The 20962-nt window shown below is 41.2% G+C and overlaps 3 protein-coding genes and 1 long non-coding RNA gene across 10 annotated transcripts; 2 read left to right on the top strand and 2 right to left on the bottom strand.

Annotated features, from left to right (window-relative positions):
- Window positions 1-910, top strand: LOC4351528 (uncharacterized). The gene has a single exon (XM_015763574.3). The coding sequence runs from the start codon at window positions 259-261 to the stop codon at window positions 646-648; it is 390 nt and encodes a 129-aa protein (XP_015619060.1). The 5' UTR covers window positions 1-258; the 3' UTR covers window positions 649-910.
- Window positions 911-10611: 9701 nt separating this feature from the next.
- On the top strand, window positions 10612-17294 carry LOC4351527 (transcription factor TGAL11-like). The gene is made up of 13 exons (NM_001423325.1): window positions 10612-10986; window positions 11107-11284; window positions 11679-11818; window positions 12384-12496; window positions 12574-12711; window positions 13820-13879; window positions 14066-14125; window positions 14252-14329; window positions 14418-14460; window positions 14620-14891; window positions 15556-15798; window positions 16235-16377; window positions 16915-17294. The coding sequence occupies exons 2-13, from the start codon at window positions 11187-11189 to the stop codon at window positions 16994-16996; spliced, it is 1470 nt and encodes a 489-aa protein (NP_001410254.1). The 5' UTR covers window positions 10612-10986; window positions 11107-11186; the 3' UTR covers window positions 16997-17294.
- Window positions 14316-14721, bottom strand: LOC136354817 (uncharacterized). The gene is made up of 2 exons (XR_010738638.1): window positions 14595-14721; window positions 14316-14518 (listed from the first exon to the last, which is right to left on the bottom strand). It is a non-coding gene; the product is annotated as an uncharacterized lncRNA (long non-coding RNA).
- Window positions 15281-20749, bottom strand: LOC4351526 (uncharacterized protein YnbD). Of its 7 annotated transcripts, none has more exons than XR_001542096.3 (5): window positions 20505-20749; window positions 18260-18850; window positions 17923-18103; window positions 17021-17203; window positions 15362-16448 (listed from the first exon to the last, which is right to left on the bottom strand). XR_001542096.3 is itself a non-coding variant. In XM_066305976.1 (4 exons), exons 2-3 carry the CDS (start codon window positions 18798-18800, stop codon window positions 17925-17927), a joined length of 720 nt encoding a protein of 239 aa, XP_066162073.1. In that variant the 5' UTR covers window positions 18801-18850; window positions 19751-20025; the 3' UTR covers window positions 15281-15891; window positions 17923-17924. The 7 variants fall into 7 exon arrangements, 4 of the variants coding, with proteins under 4 accessions (XP_066162073.1, XP_025877771.1, NP_001410256.1 ...); XR_010738135.1 differs by lacking the exon at window positions 20505-20749 and adding an exon at window positions 19751-20025; XR_003239963.2 differs by lacking the exon at window positions 20505-20749 and adding an exon at window positions 19751-20025 and having other exon boundaries at window positions 15362-16401.
- Between the last annotated feature and the right edge of the window lie 213 nt (window positions 20750-20962).

The following is a 20962-nucleotide window of genomic DNA, read 5'->3' as shown; positions in this document are numbered from 1 at the left end:
AAGCTCACTTGGCTAGTCCAATGGCACAGAGATGAAGTATGCTCCAAAGTTTGTGGCTATCCTCCTAATACAATTCCTTTAAATACCACACATAACTCCTCCCCTCCAACCCCCTACTCTTTCGCCAAGAAATACTACACCACACACACATTTCTAACTTGTGAATTGTGATCGATCGATCATTCGGTCGTGCTAGCTACCTCGTAATTTCATCATCCCAAATCTCCTTGCAAAACTCGTCTTCGTCGTCGTATCATCATGGGGAATTGCATGGTGATTCAAGATAGGAACAGGGAGATCAAGATCATGAGCATGGACGTCGACGGCGAGATCCTGAAGCTGCCGCCGCCGCCGCCACCCCTCAACGGCGTCTCCTCCGACGACGACGACGAGGCACTCCGGCCGGCGACGGCCGACATGGCTGACGACCCACCCGGCGGCGCCGTCGTGAGGGTGAAGCTGGTGGTCAGAAAGCAGGAGCTGAAGAAGATGCTGCTGCACAACGACGCCGCCGCCATCTCCCTGAACGACATGGTGTCTCTCATGCAAAAACAAGCTGAAGCAGATGAGCTGCTGCACCAGCAGGAGAGCTGCGGATCAGTGTGGCAGCCTACCCTGCAGAGCATACCTGAAGGCAGCGTTTTCTAGCTGCATGCAGAACAAAGAATGATGCATGCATGAATTTACCATTTTGGATCTCTTGAATAAGTTTATGTATGTATTCATGGACAACAAGAGCAGTCCTAGCTTATATATGTATATTAGAGAGAGATAGAGGGGTATATAATAGCTAGATTGATAAGGAATTTTGAGGCAAGGATTCTCTTTGTCTTTTCTTCTTGATTAAACATATGCATGTAAGAAGGGGTAAAGATGGTCCTGGAAATCAAGCAAGATGATAGTTTTATCATGCCTTCGTTCATGCATGAGAGATTATGACTAAAAACTCTTCATTGTATCTACTGTTTGACTCAATTTCATGAGAAGCTGAGCACAGTTCTTCGGCTCCATTAACAGAACTATCATATTTCATTTGGAAGCTTTAGACTCCAAAGAAATACATGATCTTCGCTTGGCTAAGGGCCTGATTGGTAGGTTCCAACTCTTAGATTTAACATCAAGAACTGGATCTGGAGTGAAATTATGGAGCAACCAAACCCAGCTCCACCTCTCTAGTTAATCATTTTGTGAGAGCACTCCAGCCAGCTTCACTCCCATTGGATGGAGTTGAAACTGTTTGACTGGACTCCAGCTCTCCTGGGAGTTGGAGCTCTACCAAACATGCCCTAATTATACATAACATTAGTACGGACGTCTGACAGAGATTAACAGTTCGAGAAGTTGGCCAAACAATACCTACTACTCGCGTTGCCGACCCACCTTAGAAGCATCCTTCCACCTACTTGTACTACTCGCTTTGCCGACCCACCTTAGAAGCATCCTTCCACCTACTTGTGTCCAGAGTGCAGATATATGAGGAGAATATGGACATGATTTCCACCTGGACATCCCAGGAGCAACTCAGCCCATAAATATGGAGCACAACCTCGATAGTATATGAATGGTGGGTGGCACTGCTCACAGGTCGAAGCCTATCAGAAAAAGGGGGGTGTGCACTCTCATCCTACTTACGACATGGAAAATATAGGAGAGAAATCAATGAATGTTCCAACATAAGAAACTCTCGATAATCAAGCTAATAGCAAAGATCAAGGAAGAGGCCAAAACCTTAGACTTTGGCGGAGGAAAACATCTCTTCTTGAGCTTATAGCTTAGCTATTTCACCATATAAAGTTTCCCTCTTATATATGTTCTGATCGATTTTCTCCTGCGCATACAACAATCCAAGATTTTTTGGCAGCCAAAACAAAGCCGCCAATATTATTCGTTATCTTGATGATCATAACTAGTTGATAAGGATACAACTATTTTATTGAGGGTTACGTAGAACCGCCAAGTTATATCCTTGGCGGCTGTAGCGGTCATGAATAAGGTATTTCCTTGATACTTCCTTTGGTGGTTGTAGCGGCCATGAATAAGGTATTTTCTTGATAATTTCCTTGGCGGTTCGATAACATCTAAAGTAAAGTATATTATTGTCAATCCGAACTGACAAGTTTTTATTTCTTGGCGCTTTCGAAAGTTGGAAATGATCGTAATTTTCTTGTTGGGGAGACAAAAAAAAAACTCTTTCCATAACAGTTAGCCGCCAATAAAATGGAATTTTCCTTGGTCTATAAACTTGGCGGTTGGCCGGCAAAACATGTTACCTTAACGGTTTTGATGCTATCCTTAGTGGTTTGTGTCTGTCAAAAGAAAAATCCTGGATTCTTGTAGTCATGCTATAATATTTAAAGAATTGGCACACTCAGTGTTGCTTCGTTTTCTGTACGTGTGTCCCGTTGTCAATTCTGTTCGTTGCAACTCTGACGACAAAACAAGATGTTTACAGAGATAGATTTGTTTTTTACTGCAGGAATGTATATATGGGCTGCAAAGGCCTATAGGCTTTCTCGTCCATCCGCTTCAGGCCTTAACTCGTACTCGGCGCCGGCGTCCTCGTATCTGCACGGCGGAAATCGACGCCACGCGGAGGAAGAAAGCAGGAAGGTATAGACCTGAATGCGATCCATATATAATCCTCCGGCTTTCCCTCTTTTAAATCCGGCCGGCAGAGCTCCGGCCACGAAGCTTTTTTTTTTTTTGAAAAATATACTCCCTTTATTTCTAAATATTTAACCTTTTTAGCACATGTTTAACCGTTCATCTTATTTAAAAACTTTTGTGAAATATGTAAAACTATATGTATACATATAATTATATTTAACAATAAATCAAATAAAAGGAACGATCAAATATATTTTAAAAAATAAGCGGCGTCAAATATTTATTAACGGTGTGAGTATAGTCCTCCGGCGCGGCCGTTTGGGAGCTTAATTAATTTGGCGTCAGCTTCAGCAGCAGGCCCAGCTCGCCGCCGGCGACTCGTCTTGGCACGACGACGTACGGCAGCTGAGCACACCATCGTGGCCACCTCTTGCATCGTCCGAAACGATTAGGAGGAGAGAAGGAAATACATGGGCCGGAAACGTTAAGCTATATAAAGAAAAGCCCAACTCGTACGCAACTGTTCAAGAATGTTTGCGAAAGAGAAAGGCCAAGGTGTGTACTTTTAAGAATGACTCTGGTCCAAACAAAGGGTCAGCTAATTAGGCCAGATAAGAAAATGTCCGATTTAATTATCTCAAATACAGGTCAAATCTCATTCGTAACTCTCAATTGCAAAACCGTTAAAACGGCTGTCCCGCGCGAGATCGTGCTTGGACACTCGCCTGCGAAAGAAGGTAACAACAGGGATGCTGGCGAGCCCCCTACAAGCTTGAGCTCGGGTAGCACCGTCATCATCGATCTTCATCCAACCCTGAAAACGGTATGGAAATTTCCGGCTGCCGTTTCTAGTTTACACCGACCGTTTTCAGTCGGTATCGGTAACCAACAGTGGTGGAAATGGAAACGGTAATATCTTCTGGAAATGGTAGCGGAAATGAGATGGAGGTTTTTCCGACCGTTTTGTCGGTAACCGTATTTGTATGATAATTTTCGTCAAAATTCCGAAAAAATTCTGGAAGTTCTCTAGCGGCTTAGCCTGCCTAACCCATCAGAAGTCCATGAATGAAGGAAGTCTAGTAGGCTTGCGGCCCATAAAAAAGGGAAAGTGACCAGAGAAAAATGTTGTTAATTAACCCTATGATGTGGCATGTGGATTTTGCTGAACTTTAGTCTTCTCAACTTATCGATGTTAAGTATTGTTAAACTTTGTTTATACTGTTCATCAAACTTATTATCATATTATTAATCATCATATAACGGTGTTATGTGGTGTGTGATGATAAAAGAATAAAGTTAAAATGTCATTTACATGTATAGTTAAATGTGTGCTATGCCACACTCTGCTGATTCTGACATGAATTTCGACTTCCAACCAATATCGGTATATTTCGTTCCGACAGTCCTGTTTCTGATATACCAATATTACCGATATCGTTACCATTTCCAGATCTACCATTCTGATTTCGTTTACGAGAAATATATATATGAAAAAGAAAATGGTATAGGGATTTTCCAACCATTTTCATCCCTATCTTCAACCGGTCTTCATTTGAATAATTGCAATGGTACAATGAGCGTTTGGAAACTTGACATCACAAAGTCACAGCAAAGCTCAACGCACGTATACAATCAAGCCAAGAGAGGGAGGAGGAATTGCATGTCTTGGTTTCAACCTTCAGAAGACAAAAGTGCAATTGGGTGTTCAAGTCCTTGTAACTGATCCAAGGGAACTTGAGAAAATTCGTTACATAACAAAGGAGCGAATTGAGAAAATTCTGAAGTGCTCTCAAAGAAAAAAGAGAGAGAGAGAGAGAGAGGAGGAAGGGAGAGAAGAGCGCACCCGTGCCCCAACCGAACGGTAGGAGAGAAGAGGGGAGGAGCCGCCGCCGCTCTTCCAGGATTCGGCTTGCTGCTACTGTCGCCCTCCTGCCCTCTCTGCTTCCAGTATACCCTGCTTTCTCAAAGTGTGTAAGGAGCTAGAGAACGAGGCGAGGATGAGACATGGGTCCTACTATTTTATTTTATAATATAATATAGACGTAGGATAGAGATTAGATCAACGTGCGCCACGCAGAGCAAAACTGTCATCCAAACCATTTGAGAAGGCCCGCAAACTAAACCGGTATTGATGATTGATGGAGTCATTATACATAGCTTTGCTGTTAAGGGATACATATTAGATCCAACATATATTTTAAGGGATTTAATTAATTAAACTTTTGTTTCTAGCTAATAGGTTAAATATATAAGGGCCCATATATGAGGGTCGAGATCTTGGGGCTCTGATGTGAGTGGCGCTACCGTGGCCATGACGAGACGGAGAAGGATTGGATAGAGTCGTCACGAGTGAGAGGTGGGAGTGTCAATAGGGATATATGATGTTTTTCAGGTGTACACTTCCTAAACGGTTAAATCGTGTATATTTTAAAAAAAACAAAATTTATTTAAAAAATATATTAATTATTTTTAAATTTAAAATAATTAATATTTAATTAATCATGCACTAATAACTTATCTTGTTTTACATATATTTTTAGTTTTCTCATTTCCCCTCCTCTTCAAAATGTTGCCCTACTCACAAAACATCTGGACAAATTTTTCAATAAGAAAGATCTCCCTTGGGTAAATCTCATTTGGAACAAATACTACTCTCATTCAAATTTACCCCCTCATGCACACACAGAAAAGGGTTCTTTTTGGTGGAAGGACATTTTCAGATTAATCCCAATTTTCAGAGCAATCTCAAAGGTAACTGTTGGTTCTGGTGAAACAGCTTTGTTTTGGAAAGATAATTGGACTAGAAGCATTTTGCAAGAGGAGTTAAGCATCCTATTCTCATTCGCAAAATTGGAAGATATCTCACTTAAAGGTTTCCTCGATCTGAATAGTATTGAGCAGTCTTTTCATACACCCATGTTGGTACAAGCAATTCAACAATGGCAAATCTTAAACGATCTGGTTCAAAATCTGGATAACTTTAATGACTTGGACTGCTGGACTTATCAGTGGAATTCTCATCAATATCATTCCAAAAAAGTCTATGATTTGTTCTTTGCTCACATTCACCCACCGGCTCCTCTTATTTGGATTTGGAAATGCAAATGCACTCTGAAACTGAAAGTCTTCCTTTGGTTGCTTCTAATGGACAGATTGAACACCAAGGAACTCTTGCAAAGAAAACATTTCAACACCCAAGGAGGCATCAAATGTGTTACCTGAAATCAGTGGTCATAGAGGACTCCCACCATCTTTTTTTCTCCTGCCCTTTTGCTCAGCAATGCTGGTCTAGTTTAGGCATTAACTGAAATTTTCATCTGGATGTTATGAACACGATCTCAGAAGCAAAGAACAACTTTCCTTATCCTTTCTTCATGGAGGTCATTGCTATTTGTTGCTGGAATATCTAGAGCAGGAGAAATGACTTTATCTTCAACAATCTTTCAATCAATTTCAGCAAGTGGAAATCAGATTTCAAGGAGGACTTTACTCTACATTTGCATAGAGTAAAACAGGATGATAAACCTTCGTGGGAATCATGGATTCAGTTTCTTGTTTAGCTTGATTAGTTTAGTTTTGTTGTTCTTTCCTTCCCCCTCATGTACATACTCTCTGTAATTATTCCCTTTCTCTTATTAAAATCACAGTAGTAGCCTCTCTTGCTGTTTTTTCTCGTCAAAAAAAAATTAAGATAGGCTTTTATATCTCCGTGACAGTTTAAGCTAAAGCACCCGGCCCACTAATATGAAAGTAGAGAAGTATAACGTTGAACAAAATTGAAAACACCTTACAAATTATATCAGAGGCAAATGAAATTAAACTAATATTCCCCAGCTCAAAATAATTTCTGACTTACAACACACTTCCCGATGACGTCTTTGAATATTTCAGAGTTTCATATTTAATTCAGTGGGCGACATGTAACATACAGTGGACGCAACATACGGTCTACTCCCTTCGTACTAAAATATATAAGATTTTGATTGGACACATTCTAGTAATATGAGTCTGAAAAAATATGTTTAGATTTATAGTTATGTTCCATCTAACCAAAATTTATTGTACTTAATTTGGGACGGAGGGAGTACACGACCAAGCTATATTCAGCAACACTAGCTACTGTGTAGAAGTTTGTATCAATGCCTGTATATGAATATCGCGTACGTCATCTCATACAGATTCGCTCACGCTGTTTCTCATTGTCACTCATATAGTGCCGTTATCAATGAGCCCATACATATAGAGAACATCCAGAAATACCATTAACAAACAATCAAAGCCATCATCGACGAGTGCAAGCGATTTTGTTCTATAAATATCATTGCTGTTAAGGTTCCGTCCATCCCCATTGTTAAATGCACCGTTTATCCTATAATACTTAACGGAGGACTACTAACGAAACCCTAACGATGATGGTATTTCCGAGACAAAGTCGCTTGTACAGTGGCATTTTATAAAAGTCGTACTTATCGATGATATTTCTTGAAATTGAATGTTTGTCAATGTATTTCTTGAAAAAAATTTCATATATATAATCTTATATTAGTAGAATACTATCTCCGCGACATAATAGTTGTATTTCGAGATTTGCAAGGTCATTGAGGCCTAGAGGTTTTGCCTTTAACATCGTTTTTCACCGATGCTAACATTCATTCACTCATACTCAAATAAGTTGTTAGTCATCTCTAATCACATTGTTATTAATCACCAACATAATTAGTTGCCTAGATGCACTTTCAAGATTTAAAATTTATCTTAAAATAGTTGTTACTCTAAAATATAATTTACTAAATCAATCACCTCCTGCCATTCTACCCCTAACAACCCTCTCACTTTCGACCATATATACATCATTTAATAATAAACGGTATAGTCTTTTTCAAACAAATCTTAATCTATATTTAAATAACCTACAACAATAAGTATATTGAGATTTGGGACTGACCGAGTATGTGTTTGAGGTTTCCAGCTAGCTTAGCTAGCAGAATGAATGACATAATCATTTTGTCACGCGCATGCATGCATGATGCGTGCACTCTACCTGTTCAATAAATTTTCAGCCCCAAATGCATGTGCCATAATTAATTAAACCACTAGTCTAATATAAGACCACAGCTAATTATACAATCCATAGAAGCTAGCTAGACACTAACCACCAAAATCAATTTTCTCATAAATAAAAACCAAAGTTTATATAGGAGTTCAACTACTATTTCTATTTTTGTCTTATTAGGCATGCCCCCGAAGTTGCCACTTGATGACTAGCTATAAGATGTGTGTCAATTAGCAGATCAAAAAAGAAAAATAAGAATGAATTATTCAGTTATCTTACTCCTAGCTATTAGTAGGTTCTCGATCTTGTCATGTGTTTTTGGCGCATTTTATTGTGCCAATCATTGTTAGGAAAAATATAGTGGGTGAAGAGGAGAAATAAATCTGTTTGATTGGCGGCTAGGCGGAGCATGAAGTAGTTAATTTACTTAATTGATTTTTTCCTCCAAGTGCAAAATGAAAGGGACATTGCACTCATCCCAACTAGCTCCTACTCACCATTAAAAATACAAGAAGATACCACGCGTGTTGCTACGAAAATATATAGAAGTAATTTTAGATGAAATTTGATATGATGAAAATAATTGGTAGAGTATTACGATAGATCTAGATATATGTGTGAATTGTAGTAAATATGCAATAGTAATGATAATAAATTGTGATAAAGTTGGTGATGTATAATTTGAATATATACATATGCATTGTCAAGAAAACAAAATATATCTACTTTCTTGTATATTTTCACCCAAAATTTGTAGTAACAATTAATAACAAATAGTCAAATAACAGTAGGCAGTCAACCTTGAATAAGGGTGTACGGAGTACTTAGCACTGCGTCGATTATAGGATTTGATTTTAAGTTTTAGGTTTTCCTCTGCCGCTGTCGTTGCCTAAAATTATTCTCAAAATCAAAATTTAAAATTCATAGGCAGCATGATAGCTAATTCCTCCATCAAAAAAACTAACCTCGCTTACTAGAATACATCACATCCTAGTGCAATAAATACACTCTATAATCATATTCGTTGTATCTCTGCCCAAATTAGTAATAGGATATGTCTCATCCCACCAAAATCCTTTATATTATGGAACGGAGGGAGTGCATCACTTACACGCATAAGCATGCAGCTGTGGTAGTCACAGCTGGTACATCAATCACAGGAGCCTCGGTCCAATTAAAGAGGTAATCATTATTGAAACGTACTATTAATAAAGCTAGCTTAGAGCATCTCCAATAGTTTCTCTAAATTCGACTCTCTAAATGTCTATTTGGTCAACTCTCCATTTTATTTGTCAAGTCAAATTCGTTCTTTACTCCAACAGCCTCTCCATCCATCCTCTCTATACCCATTCTTTCTCATCTTTCTCCCCTTATTCCTCTTTTTCTCCCTCTTCCTCTTCTCTTAGCACTCCCCGAGGCAACGGCGATTGAGCAAAGGGTGGCAGCGGCGGCGGCTCGTGACGACGACGACCATGGCAACAGCCCCCGAATCCACGCCGCCCGGTCAAATCCACGCGGGGGCGGCGGTCGCGGCTAGGGATGGCGCGGACGGCGGTGGCGGTCGCGACTAGGGACGGCGTGGACGACGGCGACAGTCGCTGCATGGGACGACGCGGACGACGGCGGCGGTCGCAGCTGGCTCCGGCGCATCTCTCCTCCGTGCCGTCGCCGTTGTGCGGTTCCTAGCCATCGCCGTTCACAAGCGGCATCGTTGCCGCCTTCTTGCTCTAGCCAGGGCAGAGAGAGAGATGGGGTGGGAGGGGAGTGTGGAGCCCACGAATAGCCAGGCAGAGAGACTCTCCAAGTTTGGTCAATGAGGGGTGCGATTTGGCCATCCGGATGGAGAGACTGTTGAATGGTATTTTCCCCCTATATTTGCTAAAATTTAGCTTGGGTAGTTACTTGGCCATTCTATTGGAGTTGCTCTTAATTATACATATCGTAACAAAAACTTAAAAAGTATATATATAGGTGAGCGTATTAGGAAATCAATTAAACTAGCGTCATTGATATATTAGACGTGACAATCAACTTCCAAATTGATTAAGTTAGCCGATCTTCGTATTGTGAAATGGATATGATTGGTCAGGTATGGGTTTAGCTAGGTGATATTTTGACAAGGCACGGATGTTGACGCATTAACAGAGGAGAATATTGCCAAGCAAATTAAATGCAGGATATATATTAATAATGGAGAATATAGAGAGTTCTATACTTATTTTTTTTAGAACCTAAAGATTTCTTTAAAGGTTTGGTTTTCTATTCCTCTTTTCAGTTTTATCTTGTACGGTACTATTGATGTTAATGATTCGATAGTTCAATTATTTTATCTTCGATTTGAAATGAGAAATAGATTATTCAAAGTTGCAATCAAGTTGCTAGAGAGCTATAACTAGATAAGATCGTACATACAAATCATGAGACTGGTGAGAGAAGCGTTTATCAACGTAGGATTATTGTGTGGTCAGAATGGTTAACATTTCTAAATGCTATCCGAAAGCTATGGTTTTGCATATAATAAACTATATGTCGGTGTAAATTAGTCAATCTTGAATCGAAGAGAGTATGGAATAATCAGATGAAATGCATGCACCGTTGAAGTCTGAATAACATACATAGCTTGTAATATTGAACAATCCAGTAGCAACATGGTTAATCTCAATCATTTTTTCTTTGCAAACAGGATCATGTACTTCCTACACCAGTGCATAGTAACTTGCAAGTTTTGTCAACAGCCATTAACAATTGAAAAAAAATAGTGGTACTGATCAATACAACTTGAACCCAAATTCAACATCCCATTCATTATCTGGGGCAAAATAAGGTTTACACATGCATGAACCAGAAGAAATTAGACTTGCATCTGCAGTGCATCTGGGACCAGTCACACAGAGAGAAAGAGAAGTCAGTTCCAAGATGATAAGAGTGTAGAGCCAGGGATTCCTGTGGCAGACTCCATGACAAAACACCTTCAAGTAGAGACAAGACCTATACCTCTCTCTCCTTTCCTCTCTTCAAAGAAGAAAAAAACCAGCATAGGAGAAAGGAAGGACAAGATCTTTCCATCAACTGTGTGATTAGCATGCCCCAGACCGGAAGGTGAAGCTGCTACACTTTCAGATACTCCATATCAAGATTCAAGAGAGAGCTAAAGCTATAGGAGTGAGCAGCAATAGCAAGAGCCAAGAACAGCTAGCTACTCCAGCTGAGAGCCAAGAACCGGTCAAGCTTTGCTTCTTGCACTTCTTGCTAGCTAAAGCTACTCCGGTCACTTTTCTGCTATAGTAGCTCTTGGCTCTTGCTTATCACAAGAGACCACAATCTTGGTATGTTTCTTTCTTTGACTCTCTCATCTTGAATTCTTCACATCATCTGGCGTGTAGCATACTAGCATGTACAGTAGCAGCGATCATGATGTTCTTTTTTGTTGTTCTTTGTGGAGGTAGATCGAAGAAATTTGAGCTAGCGCTTCGTTCTGATTCTTGGAGATACTGGGAGATCGAGCTGTGGTTTTGTGGCTCGTAGGATGGGAGAGGCTAGGAGAGGGCAGAATCCTCATCATGTTCTTGGCTATGGCTTCCATGGCACCACCTTGCCCAACTCCATGGCTTCTGCAAACCTCTTGTAAGATCAGTTCATCATCATCCTCTCTCTCCTTCTCTCCCAACATCTCGTTTTCATCTTTCTGTCTCCTTCTCTCCCAATATCTCTCTCTCTCTCTCTCTCTCTCTCTCTCTCTCTCTGGTGATTGCGAAGTGCAAACTGTGCAACATAAACATGATCTGAAGTTCTGAACCATGAGCTTCTCTTTCACGTTCAGGGGAAGAGTGCTATATGCATCGGTTGCTGAATCAGCACTCTTCTCAGCTTGTTCTTTTCATATTGCTTTCTCATTACTGTTCTTCATGAATATTTCTTCAGATCATTCTGGTCAACAAATTTATTCCCAACAAGTTGTTGATCTCATGTTACATGTTTTAATTTCCCTTCTTAATTTGCATTGGCCTGACACTGACAGCGAGCAAGGAGGAGGAGGAGGAGGTGGCGCTGCCTATTTTGGAGAGCTAGAAGAAGCTCTTGTTCATCAGGTTGCCACACTCAGGAGGAGGGCTCAACAAACTGCAACCACCACCACCTCTCACCATGGACACACCACTCGTACGTACTCACAACATCATCTCTCTCTCTCTTTCTCTGACCAAGAACAAAAGCACACAACCTAGTGAGCCAACTTTCCCAAGAGGTTAGGGCAGTGTAGTCAAAAGCAACCATGCAAATCCATTTGGAAAAAAAAAAAGAACAGCAAAAACTTTGTAGCTAGCCAAACCACATGCAATGCAAAGCAAGAGCTACAGATAGCAGGAGTGGCAGTTGTGCTTCTTGTCACCTTGTGTGTAGTGGTGTGACTGCCTTGTGACTCTCCTCATCATCATCACCATCTCTCTCTCTCTCTCTCTCTAGAGTGCAACAATTCTCCAAAGTACTATAGTACCAGCTCTGGCTAGCTCCCTGCCATGGCAGCAAAGCAAAGCACACAGTCTGTGCAGTACTCCTAGCTCCTCAAAGGGAATAAATTCCAGTCCACCTTTCACTGCCACATGGGCCCCACTTGCCCCTTGTGATCCCAGTGCAGTGCTTCAGCTGGTAGTAGCTTTCTGATGTTGCAGTTGCAGGATTGGATGCATTTCTTGATCTCCTCCTCCCCTATGATATCTTCTTGCAGCCTTCTCCACTGCTGCTGCTGCAGCTACAGCAACAGCAACAGCTAGGCCTCCTGCTACACTGGACATCTTCCCATCCTGGCCTATGAGGAGGAGCTCTCTTCCAACACCGAAGGTAAATACTTGAGCATGATCCCTACTGCATTTTTCATTTTTGCAAAGCAAAGGCAAAGTTACAGCTGTGTTCTGTAGGATGGATGTTCAAATGTAACGGCAGACACAACGGACTCCGAGAGCAGCAGCAAGAACAACGGCGATCAGGGTGCAGCAGCAGCCGACATGGCGAGCCAGTTTGATCAGATCCCACAGCAGCAGCAGAAGCAGCACAAGGTTTGCATTCTCATCAATCACTGGAGTTTCTTGATGTGCGTTTTGGTGTAATTCTTGGTCTTGAGTTTCTTGATGCGTTTTGGTGTTGTAAACGCTTGTTCTTGGAGGTGTTCATCTTGTCTTTGCTTCTGCATGGATCTCCTGATTCCTGATCATGCATATACCTACATCGCGAGAAGAAAATAAAGCCATGCAGTGGTGCAGATGCAATGCGTTGTTCCCTAGTCTGGTGTCATGTCAGTAGCTAGCCCACAACTCAAGATGCTCATGGAGTAGTACTAGAAGAGTTCAGGGTCATTTAAGATCTTGCTGCTCCCAAGATCACCAATCCCAACAAGTTAGGTGTATTATTTGGCTCTACATTAGAAAGTTCCAACTTGTTCCCCTGATGCTTCATCCAAGGGACCAGCGTTTTTCTGAAGAATCAGATGCAGAATATGATCACTTTAGTAATTACCCATGCATTTTCTTTGACATTTAGCCTTACTTGCCACTACAAATTTCTATCTTTTTCATTCTTTGGAAAAAAGAAGAGGAGCAGATAAGTCTAGGAAAGGATATGTTAGACTTGTGCATGCTAGCTTATGTGCTGTATTAGGCGACAAGTATGCATTCTTATAGTATGTTAATTGTCTCTAGCTTGCACAAAGTATGGTCCCAAAAAAATTGCACCAACTGATACCTGAACAATGGCAATTTGGCCATCAGGGGTGCTTTAGGTTCCTTCTGGCCAATTGATGAACTGCCAAGATCACATTGGATGAACAATTATTACCCAATGTTTATATCTAACTCACGCTTAACTGAAAGAGAACTTTGCATATTAGGGCGTGACAGCAACATAAACAAAAAAGCAGAACAATATTTTTGTCTGTTGTTAGAGTGGGTGGCTTCCACCCATATACATTGCTGTTTTTTTATATCTGGTTGATGTAACGTGCATCCAAAGATCATACTAGTATATTTTATTTGCACCATAGGCACATAAGCATGTATATCATCACTATTTTTCTATTTATCTTGTATAGTTTCTAACTGCACAAAACTGTAGTAATTAAAGTGCATCTTGTAATTAACAATAACTTGTTCATGTCCACATGGCATGCAGAAGATGGCAGCAAGTTCCACTCACAGTGACCACAGGATGACAAAGACACTTGATCCAAAGGTTAATCCTACTCTCCTAGCTCTCTCATACTCCCAGTTGATGCTTAATTAGATAGCATGATGATGATGATTATGCGTGCTCATGCAATTATATGTATGTACAGAACCATTCAGTGCAAGCTAATTAAAGACTGTTTGAAACATGAGTTTGAGACAATTACTTACTCTCTAGTGTTGGTGTAATCAGATAATGAGAAGGTTAGCCCAGAACCGAGAGGCAGCACGCAAGAGCCGGCTGCGAAAGAAGGTGAGCCTAGCTAGATCCATGAGAATTTCAGTACCTGCATAGAAAGAAAATGAGTTGTTCAGAACTGAATTTCTTCTTCCCAATAAGTTTCTGACAGCATAATCTGTCAAAAATACCAATTTGCAGGCTTACATCCAGCAGCTTGAGAGCAGCAAGTTGAGGCTGGCTCAGATGGAGCAGGATCTCGAGAGAGCTCGTTCCCAGGTAGTAATTTTTTTCTGCATTCTGAACTAATTACTAAACATTATAGGTAGGATCATGAATGCAGTAAAATCTGAATTTCTTGGTTCAGGGCCTCTTGCTGGGAGGATCACCAGGTGGAAACACCAGCGCAGGTAATGCATTGCCTTCACTTGATCAATCTCTCATGTTTAGTAGCTTTTATCTACTGATCTGAAATGTGAAATTCAGTTTGATTGTCATATAGGATTTGCATCAGATCAGTAATAATTCAGTATATATGTTTTACTTTACTGTCCATTTGGTCGTGGCAGGAGCGGCGATGTTCGACGCCGAGTACGGGCGGTGGCTGGAGGACGGCGGGCGGCGGATGGCGGAGCTGCACGGCGGGCTACACGCGCACCTGCCGGACGGCGACCTGAGGGCGATCGTCGACGACGCCCTGGCCCACTACGACGAGCTCTTCCGCCTGAGGGCAGCCGCCGCCAAGGCCGACGTGTTCCACCTCATCACTGGCACGTGGGCCACCCCCGCCGAGCGCTGCTTCCTCTGGATGGGCGGTTTCCAACCGTCCGATCTGCTCAAGGTATATACATACTCGAGATCCTATCCTCTAACTTACTTTTGTCTGACATGAGTCACTGACATGTGGATCTTCTACTCAACGGGCTCACATGTCAGTAATTAGAAGTTTAAGTAAGTTAGACATGATCCTCCTCATTTCTAAACCCCTTTCTGGACACGAAGCTATTTAATTATTGAAACAGATTATTTAGCCGATTACTGCTGCAGATTATCTCCTTAATTATAGGATAAATTAAATATTTTGATAAATAAATTGAACGAATAGCTTAAAATAAGTGGTCTAAACAATACAATAAAAGAAAGCTTTCATCATAAAAAGAGCTAAGTTTTTTCGTCACAAAATGCACCTGAAAATCTGGAGTAACATCAGACATGGAGCATACTTCACAGTTCATGATAAAGCAAAACTTTTACTATATCATGCTTAAACATGCTCATGGTATGTAGTCATAACCTCACATCTGAACATGATAAGTTAAAGCTAGGCTAGTTTTCATAAGAAAATGCACCTGACAATCTGACATCAAACATGAAGCTCACTTCACAGTTCACAATGTGCAAAACAATTTGCCAAATCAAGTTTTAACCATGCTAAATCTGACCTCATCTTCTAAGTACAAGTATGGTTTTTCTAATTTCATTACAAACTCTTGATGTTGATGCAGACAGTGGCACCCCAGCTAGACCCTCTGACTGAACAGCAAGTGGTTGGCATCTGCAGCCTTCAGCAATCATCGCAGCAGGCAGAGGAAGCTCTCTCCCAGGGCCTGGAGCAGCTGCATCAGTCACTAGCTGAGACCGTCGCCAATGGCGGCTCCGTGGTCAACGAAGCCAGCCTTGGGAGCTTCATGGGTTACATGGCCCTTGCCCTGGGCAAGCTGTCCAACCTTGAAGGCTTTGTCATACAGGTGAAGTCCTTGTTGCCTGCCCTTTTTCCAGTTCTGATCCTTCTCTCCCTGTTTGACTCAACTTTGTGGATGTCTAGATGAGCAATCCAATCACTTGACAGTCGAGCAAAAAAACAGTCATTTTTATCCTTTTAATAATGCGACATGCCAACATGTTAATTAATAAAGAGTGAAAAGGAACAAATTTTCCTACAGTAATATGCTATGGCATCAACATGTAGAGATGTTATCTCTACATCATACAAAGAAAAGAATGGTCACCTAAACATGTGACATTATCCTTATTTTGGACTTTGGAGCTTATCTGATTAACTATAGTATGGCATAGTAAAACAAACTTACTACCAGTATCTGCTCTAGTTTTCAATTTTCTAGTGCCAAGAGTGAGATCCTTTCATCATGTACTAAAACTGCAACTGTCAAATTGGATTTCCAGGCTGATAACTTGAGGCAACAGACTCTTCATCAGATGCACAGAATTCTGACAATTAGGCAGGCAGCTCGATGTTTCTTGGCAATTGGCGAGTACCATAATCGCCTCCGTGCCCTCAGCTCCCTCTGGGCTTCTCGTCCCCGAGAGTAAGCACCATGCTCTAGTCCTACCTGCAATTAATTCTTTTCCTTTCTTTATTTTATGATAAGCCTCCTACCTGTAGTTGTTGAAGGTTTAATCTCTGATTGGAAAGTTCGAAGTACATATAACTGAACCATTATTTACTAGACAAAAAAATATAAGGAATGCACCCTATTAAATCAGCATGGAATGGACCAGCCTCCTACTGGAGGTAGTCAAAAGCTAGCAAACTTTTTTTTGCACATCATGCATACTGCATGCACTTTATTTTATCATAATTTTGAAGGTCATTACACCAATAAACTAGTGGTAGTCCCTTATCCTAAAAAAGATTATGATAAAATACAATGATGTGAAGGTGTACAAAATAAGGGCTAGATATGGATTTTGTCCCTTTCTATGCATGTTTCAACTATTTCAGGCTTTCAGCCAACTAACTAAATTCTATAAAAGTCTAAAAGAATAATAGGACAGCAGCTGTAGTGCTATTTATCTGGACGCATCCATCATATATTTATAGCTGGAGCCTTATTTGCCTGTAGGATATTGGTGGCAGATGAAGGCAACTGTGGAGAGCTAAGCATAGCAGCACAACCATCTGAAAGCCAATTTTCAGCTTTCTGATTTACAAGGACTTTGAAGACTAACCTTCAGATAGGAGCAGAAGTAAGCAAAACTGGGAACAAATTTTGGAAGTAATCTGACACGTGTGGGAAACACTGATATGAGCTGGGAAACAATGCAAGCTCCAGAACTAGGAAGATTTCTCAGAACCCAGATTGCATAGAACTCACATGGTAATTTGCCTGAGATGTCAAATGATTTAATGTCCTGCCCAGTGACAACAAAAAGGGGTTAGCTAGATTTTGTTGCTGAAATACTACTTATTTATGTGATTTAGTGGCAAATTATGTTTCCCGTGAAGCCCTTCATTTCGAAAAGAGTGCCTTCGATTGATAAAAGGGTTGATTTTACAGTTCTAAAGTTAATGAGTAGCTAAAAGTTGGAACAGAATCTACACTTCCAGTGCCAGAACATCTTGGATTGAATTTAAAAGCTATCTAATAGAATAGAAGTGAATCTGACGCCCAGAAAAAGAGAGGTCCAAACTACCTAGAAATGAAGTCTTTTCCAGATCTAGCAACTCATCTAAAGTCTGACATTGCACACATTGTTGTTGGGTCTGAAGTACTTTTGGTTATTCTGCTGCAATCAGTATGTTGCAACAGTTGAACTAGTAGGAGAGGGGGATGAAGTAGCAACCTTTAAAAGCATGCTAAAATTCTAAATTTCTAATAGCAGTTGTCTAAGACCACACCTTTACAGAAGTTGGTAGCATAAAAGGCTTTAAGGCATATGACTAGCAAGCATATCAAAGAAGTTAATGATGGTTGGATTTCATGTTCAACAAACGATTGCCATAAGCGTTTGATTGTCAAAACAGCAATTTTACTAATTAAGAATGTTAAGATGTTAAACAATACAACTCTTAATGTGTTTTGAGCATTCTTTCAACATGACAGAAGTACATCTGAGAACAATCGACTCACAGTTATTTATCCTTCTTCTGAGAAGCTCTATATTTTGACCAATCGTCTAAGGTTTTCCGGTGAACAGCATTCATTTTTATCTTTCTTTTTTCTCGGATGATGTTTTCTGCATCCTTCCAGTTTTCAGCAATGCCCAATGCTACTAGAACTGCACACACGACACAAGCGCTTCTTCCATGACCTGATGCAGTCATGCACAAAACATAAGCGTGCACACACAATATTCAAAAGTAATTAGCAGCTGCAATTATGTACAAAACTAGATTATAGAACTACAGTCCTTGTGTCAACGTTTAAAAAAGGTGGAATATATGAAGAGAGATAGGTCGTTACTAACCAAATGCACAATGTACATAAACTGGTTTTCCTTTGGCTCTCTTTTCACATGCCCAGCATGCCGCAAATTCAATTTGGGATATCGTCGGGGCTCTTGTATCCCAAGTAGGAACACAAAGATACTCATTTGTTGGGACAAAATCACTTCTTGGCAACTCGCAAGTGCAATCAATAACAGACGGGTCTCCTGGGGGCAAATGCTTCAACATAAACGGCCATCCTCCCAGATAAACACCTTCAGTGATCATGTTATACACAGCCTCCTTCTTCCTCATATGTCTCTTCACAGTTGCATATACCCGGGCAAGTATCAAGAAAGGACCAAAAAGTACACTTGACCAAATTGGAAACCTCCCCTTTGAATTCTTTCCCAAGATCCAAGGTATGTTGATGGAATTGTGGGATGCAACAGCGATGATATAGGCAATAGTACTGGTTGCTAGAAAAGGAACCGCGACAATTCTTAAGCCGATCTTCCACAGACCAACAGACGTGACTAGAAGAGTTGTTCCAGCGATGCCAATCACCTTGGATATCCCCATTATCGTTCGCTTGAACTAAAACCTCTTCTTTTGGATTATGAAGGTCAAATCTGTATCAAGATTTGCATCAGCAGATTCTTGCAACATAAGGGCGAAAAACAAAAGGTACTTTTGGCATGTACGGACTCCTGAATTACATCTAATTCAGACATGGATAGTTTAGGAAAATTCGTAACAGTTGATATGGATTATAAAGCAAAATTCACAACCAATTTAGCAGCGAGCATCAATTAACAGTTACATAAGTGGTGTAAGCTTGACCAATGCAGGCAATGAGGCAAGTGCCAATGCTTAAAAAGACAAGAACATATAAAATTAGGGGTGGAAACGGAGCGGATTCGGACGGATAGTTTCTATACCATATCCTAATCCATATTTTTAAAGTGGATGCGAAGCGGGTGCGGATGACGTGCGGATGCAGATTATTTCGGACGTCGGATTCGGTACGGAGTTGGTGCGGACTCGGTTCGAAAATGGAATAAAATTGTCGGATATTAAGTTTGTATTCAATCCATACAACAAGAGGGCAGCAATACGATGACAAAACATCTGAACATGATTTATGATCTCAGCTCTCTAGGAAAAACCAGGCAAAACACATCAATAATATAATTTTGCTTAACTAGTAAAGTGCAGCTTGCATAATTGATAATATAACACATACAGCAGATTGTCAAGTGCTTAAGAGCTTGAATAATCCAAAATACATCCAGCAAATACATAATACAAGTCTTCAGTTCATTGCGGCGTTGCTTAAAAATATAAGTCTTCAGTACATTAACAAAGTTCCGTTCCATACAGTACTACCATTACTCTTGCAATTTAGTAAGTTGCAAATACGAACTAATATGAACTAGTTCCATACAACACACTGCACACGCCAACATGCAAGGATCCAGACTTCACTTCTCATTCAGTCATTATTCATCATCACAAGAAAACAATAGTACCTGACGGTGGAGGCGCTGGGCGCTGGCGACTCCGCGACGGGCCAACGGTGGACGGGGACTCCACTGGAGGAGGCGCTGACGCGGGGAATGGGGGACGGCAGGCGACGGCGTCGGCAAGGGCAGAGGCGGTGCTAGAAATAGTAGAAAGGCTGCTTTTGGTTGGATGCGGCGGCGGCGCTAGAAGCAGCAGGCTGCAGCGGCGCGCTAGGAGGAGAAGTGGTGGCGCACCTAGGAAGACGACGCGCCGTCAGGCATGTTGGGGATTGGATTAGGTTAACGGTAGATGGGCTACATGGGCTGCCCATATAAAATGGGCTATGGCATGAGAAATGCGGATTATCCGCCAAATAATCCGATTAAAATATTGGATAATCCACATCTGTCGGATATTGTTGATATCACATACGGCTCCGCATCCACATGTTAAAATCCGCATCCGCCGGATATCTAAAAACCCTTATCATATCTTTATTTCGGACGGATACAGAGTGGATCGGGTAATATCCGCTCCGTTTTCACCCCTAGATAAAATGTTCTAGCTAGCATCAATCATGTTATTACGCAAAATTGAAAACAGAAAAAAAATGCCATTTCGCATCACTACCAGGGCATGACAATGTAGTAGTACTGATTAATTGAAGGCACCAACAACGAATCAGCCAACCAAAAAAACCCATCCATAAAACTGGAACATGTAACAAACATGACGGATCAAGAACCAGCAACGGGCAGCATCAGGCAAGCAGGAGCGGACCTAACACGGGGAGTAGGGGATTCAGCGCGAGGAGGTGAGGCCGCACAAGGGAGGCCGAGCGTCTTCTCGACGGCAGCCGCGCGCGAGGAGGAGAGGGAGGAGGAGACGACGCCAACCTTCGTGGCTCGCACTGCAGATCGGAGACGCAGAGAAACTTGTTTCCTTCTTTCTGATGGAAACCAACAGAGGGGAGCAGAGGTGCGTGAAGAGTGGTGTGCCATTCATTTGCCAAGGGAGGAATCGATGGAGGAGGAAGAAAGGCATCTTGGCCATTCACCGTATATATTTTTTTATTTGTCACTAATTTTTTTAGTACTCCCAGAAGGGAATTGATAACTGGCTGCCTGCTGATTTATTTGTCTTTGTCAGCTGAATTTGTGGCCATTGATTTTTTGTTCAAGATTCGTGCACAAGGCCAGCCCAAATCAGGGAGATGCGACCCCGTTGCGTCGTCGTGT

Source organism: Oryza sativa, chromosome 12 (assembly GCF_034140825.1).
Source record: "Oryza sativa Japonica Group chromosome 12, ASM3414082v1".
In the NCBI taxonomy this organism is placed as follows: domain Eukaryota; kingdom Viridiplantae; phylum Streptophyta; class Magnoliopsida; order Poales; family Poaceae; genus Oryza; species Oryza sativa.
This window is presented reverse-complemented; position numbering and strand designations above follow the sequence as displayed.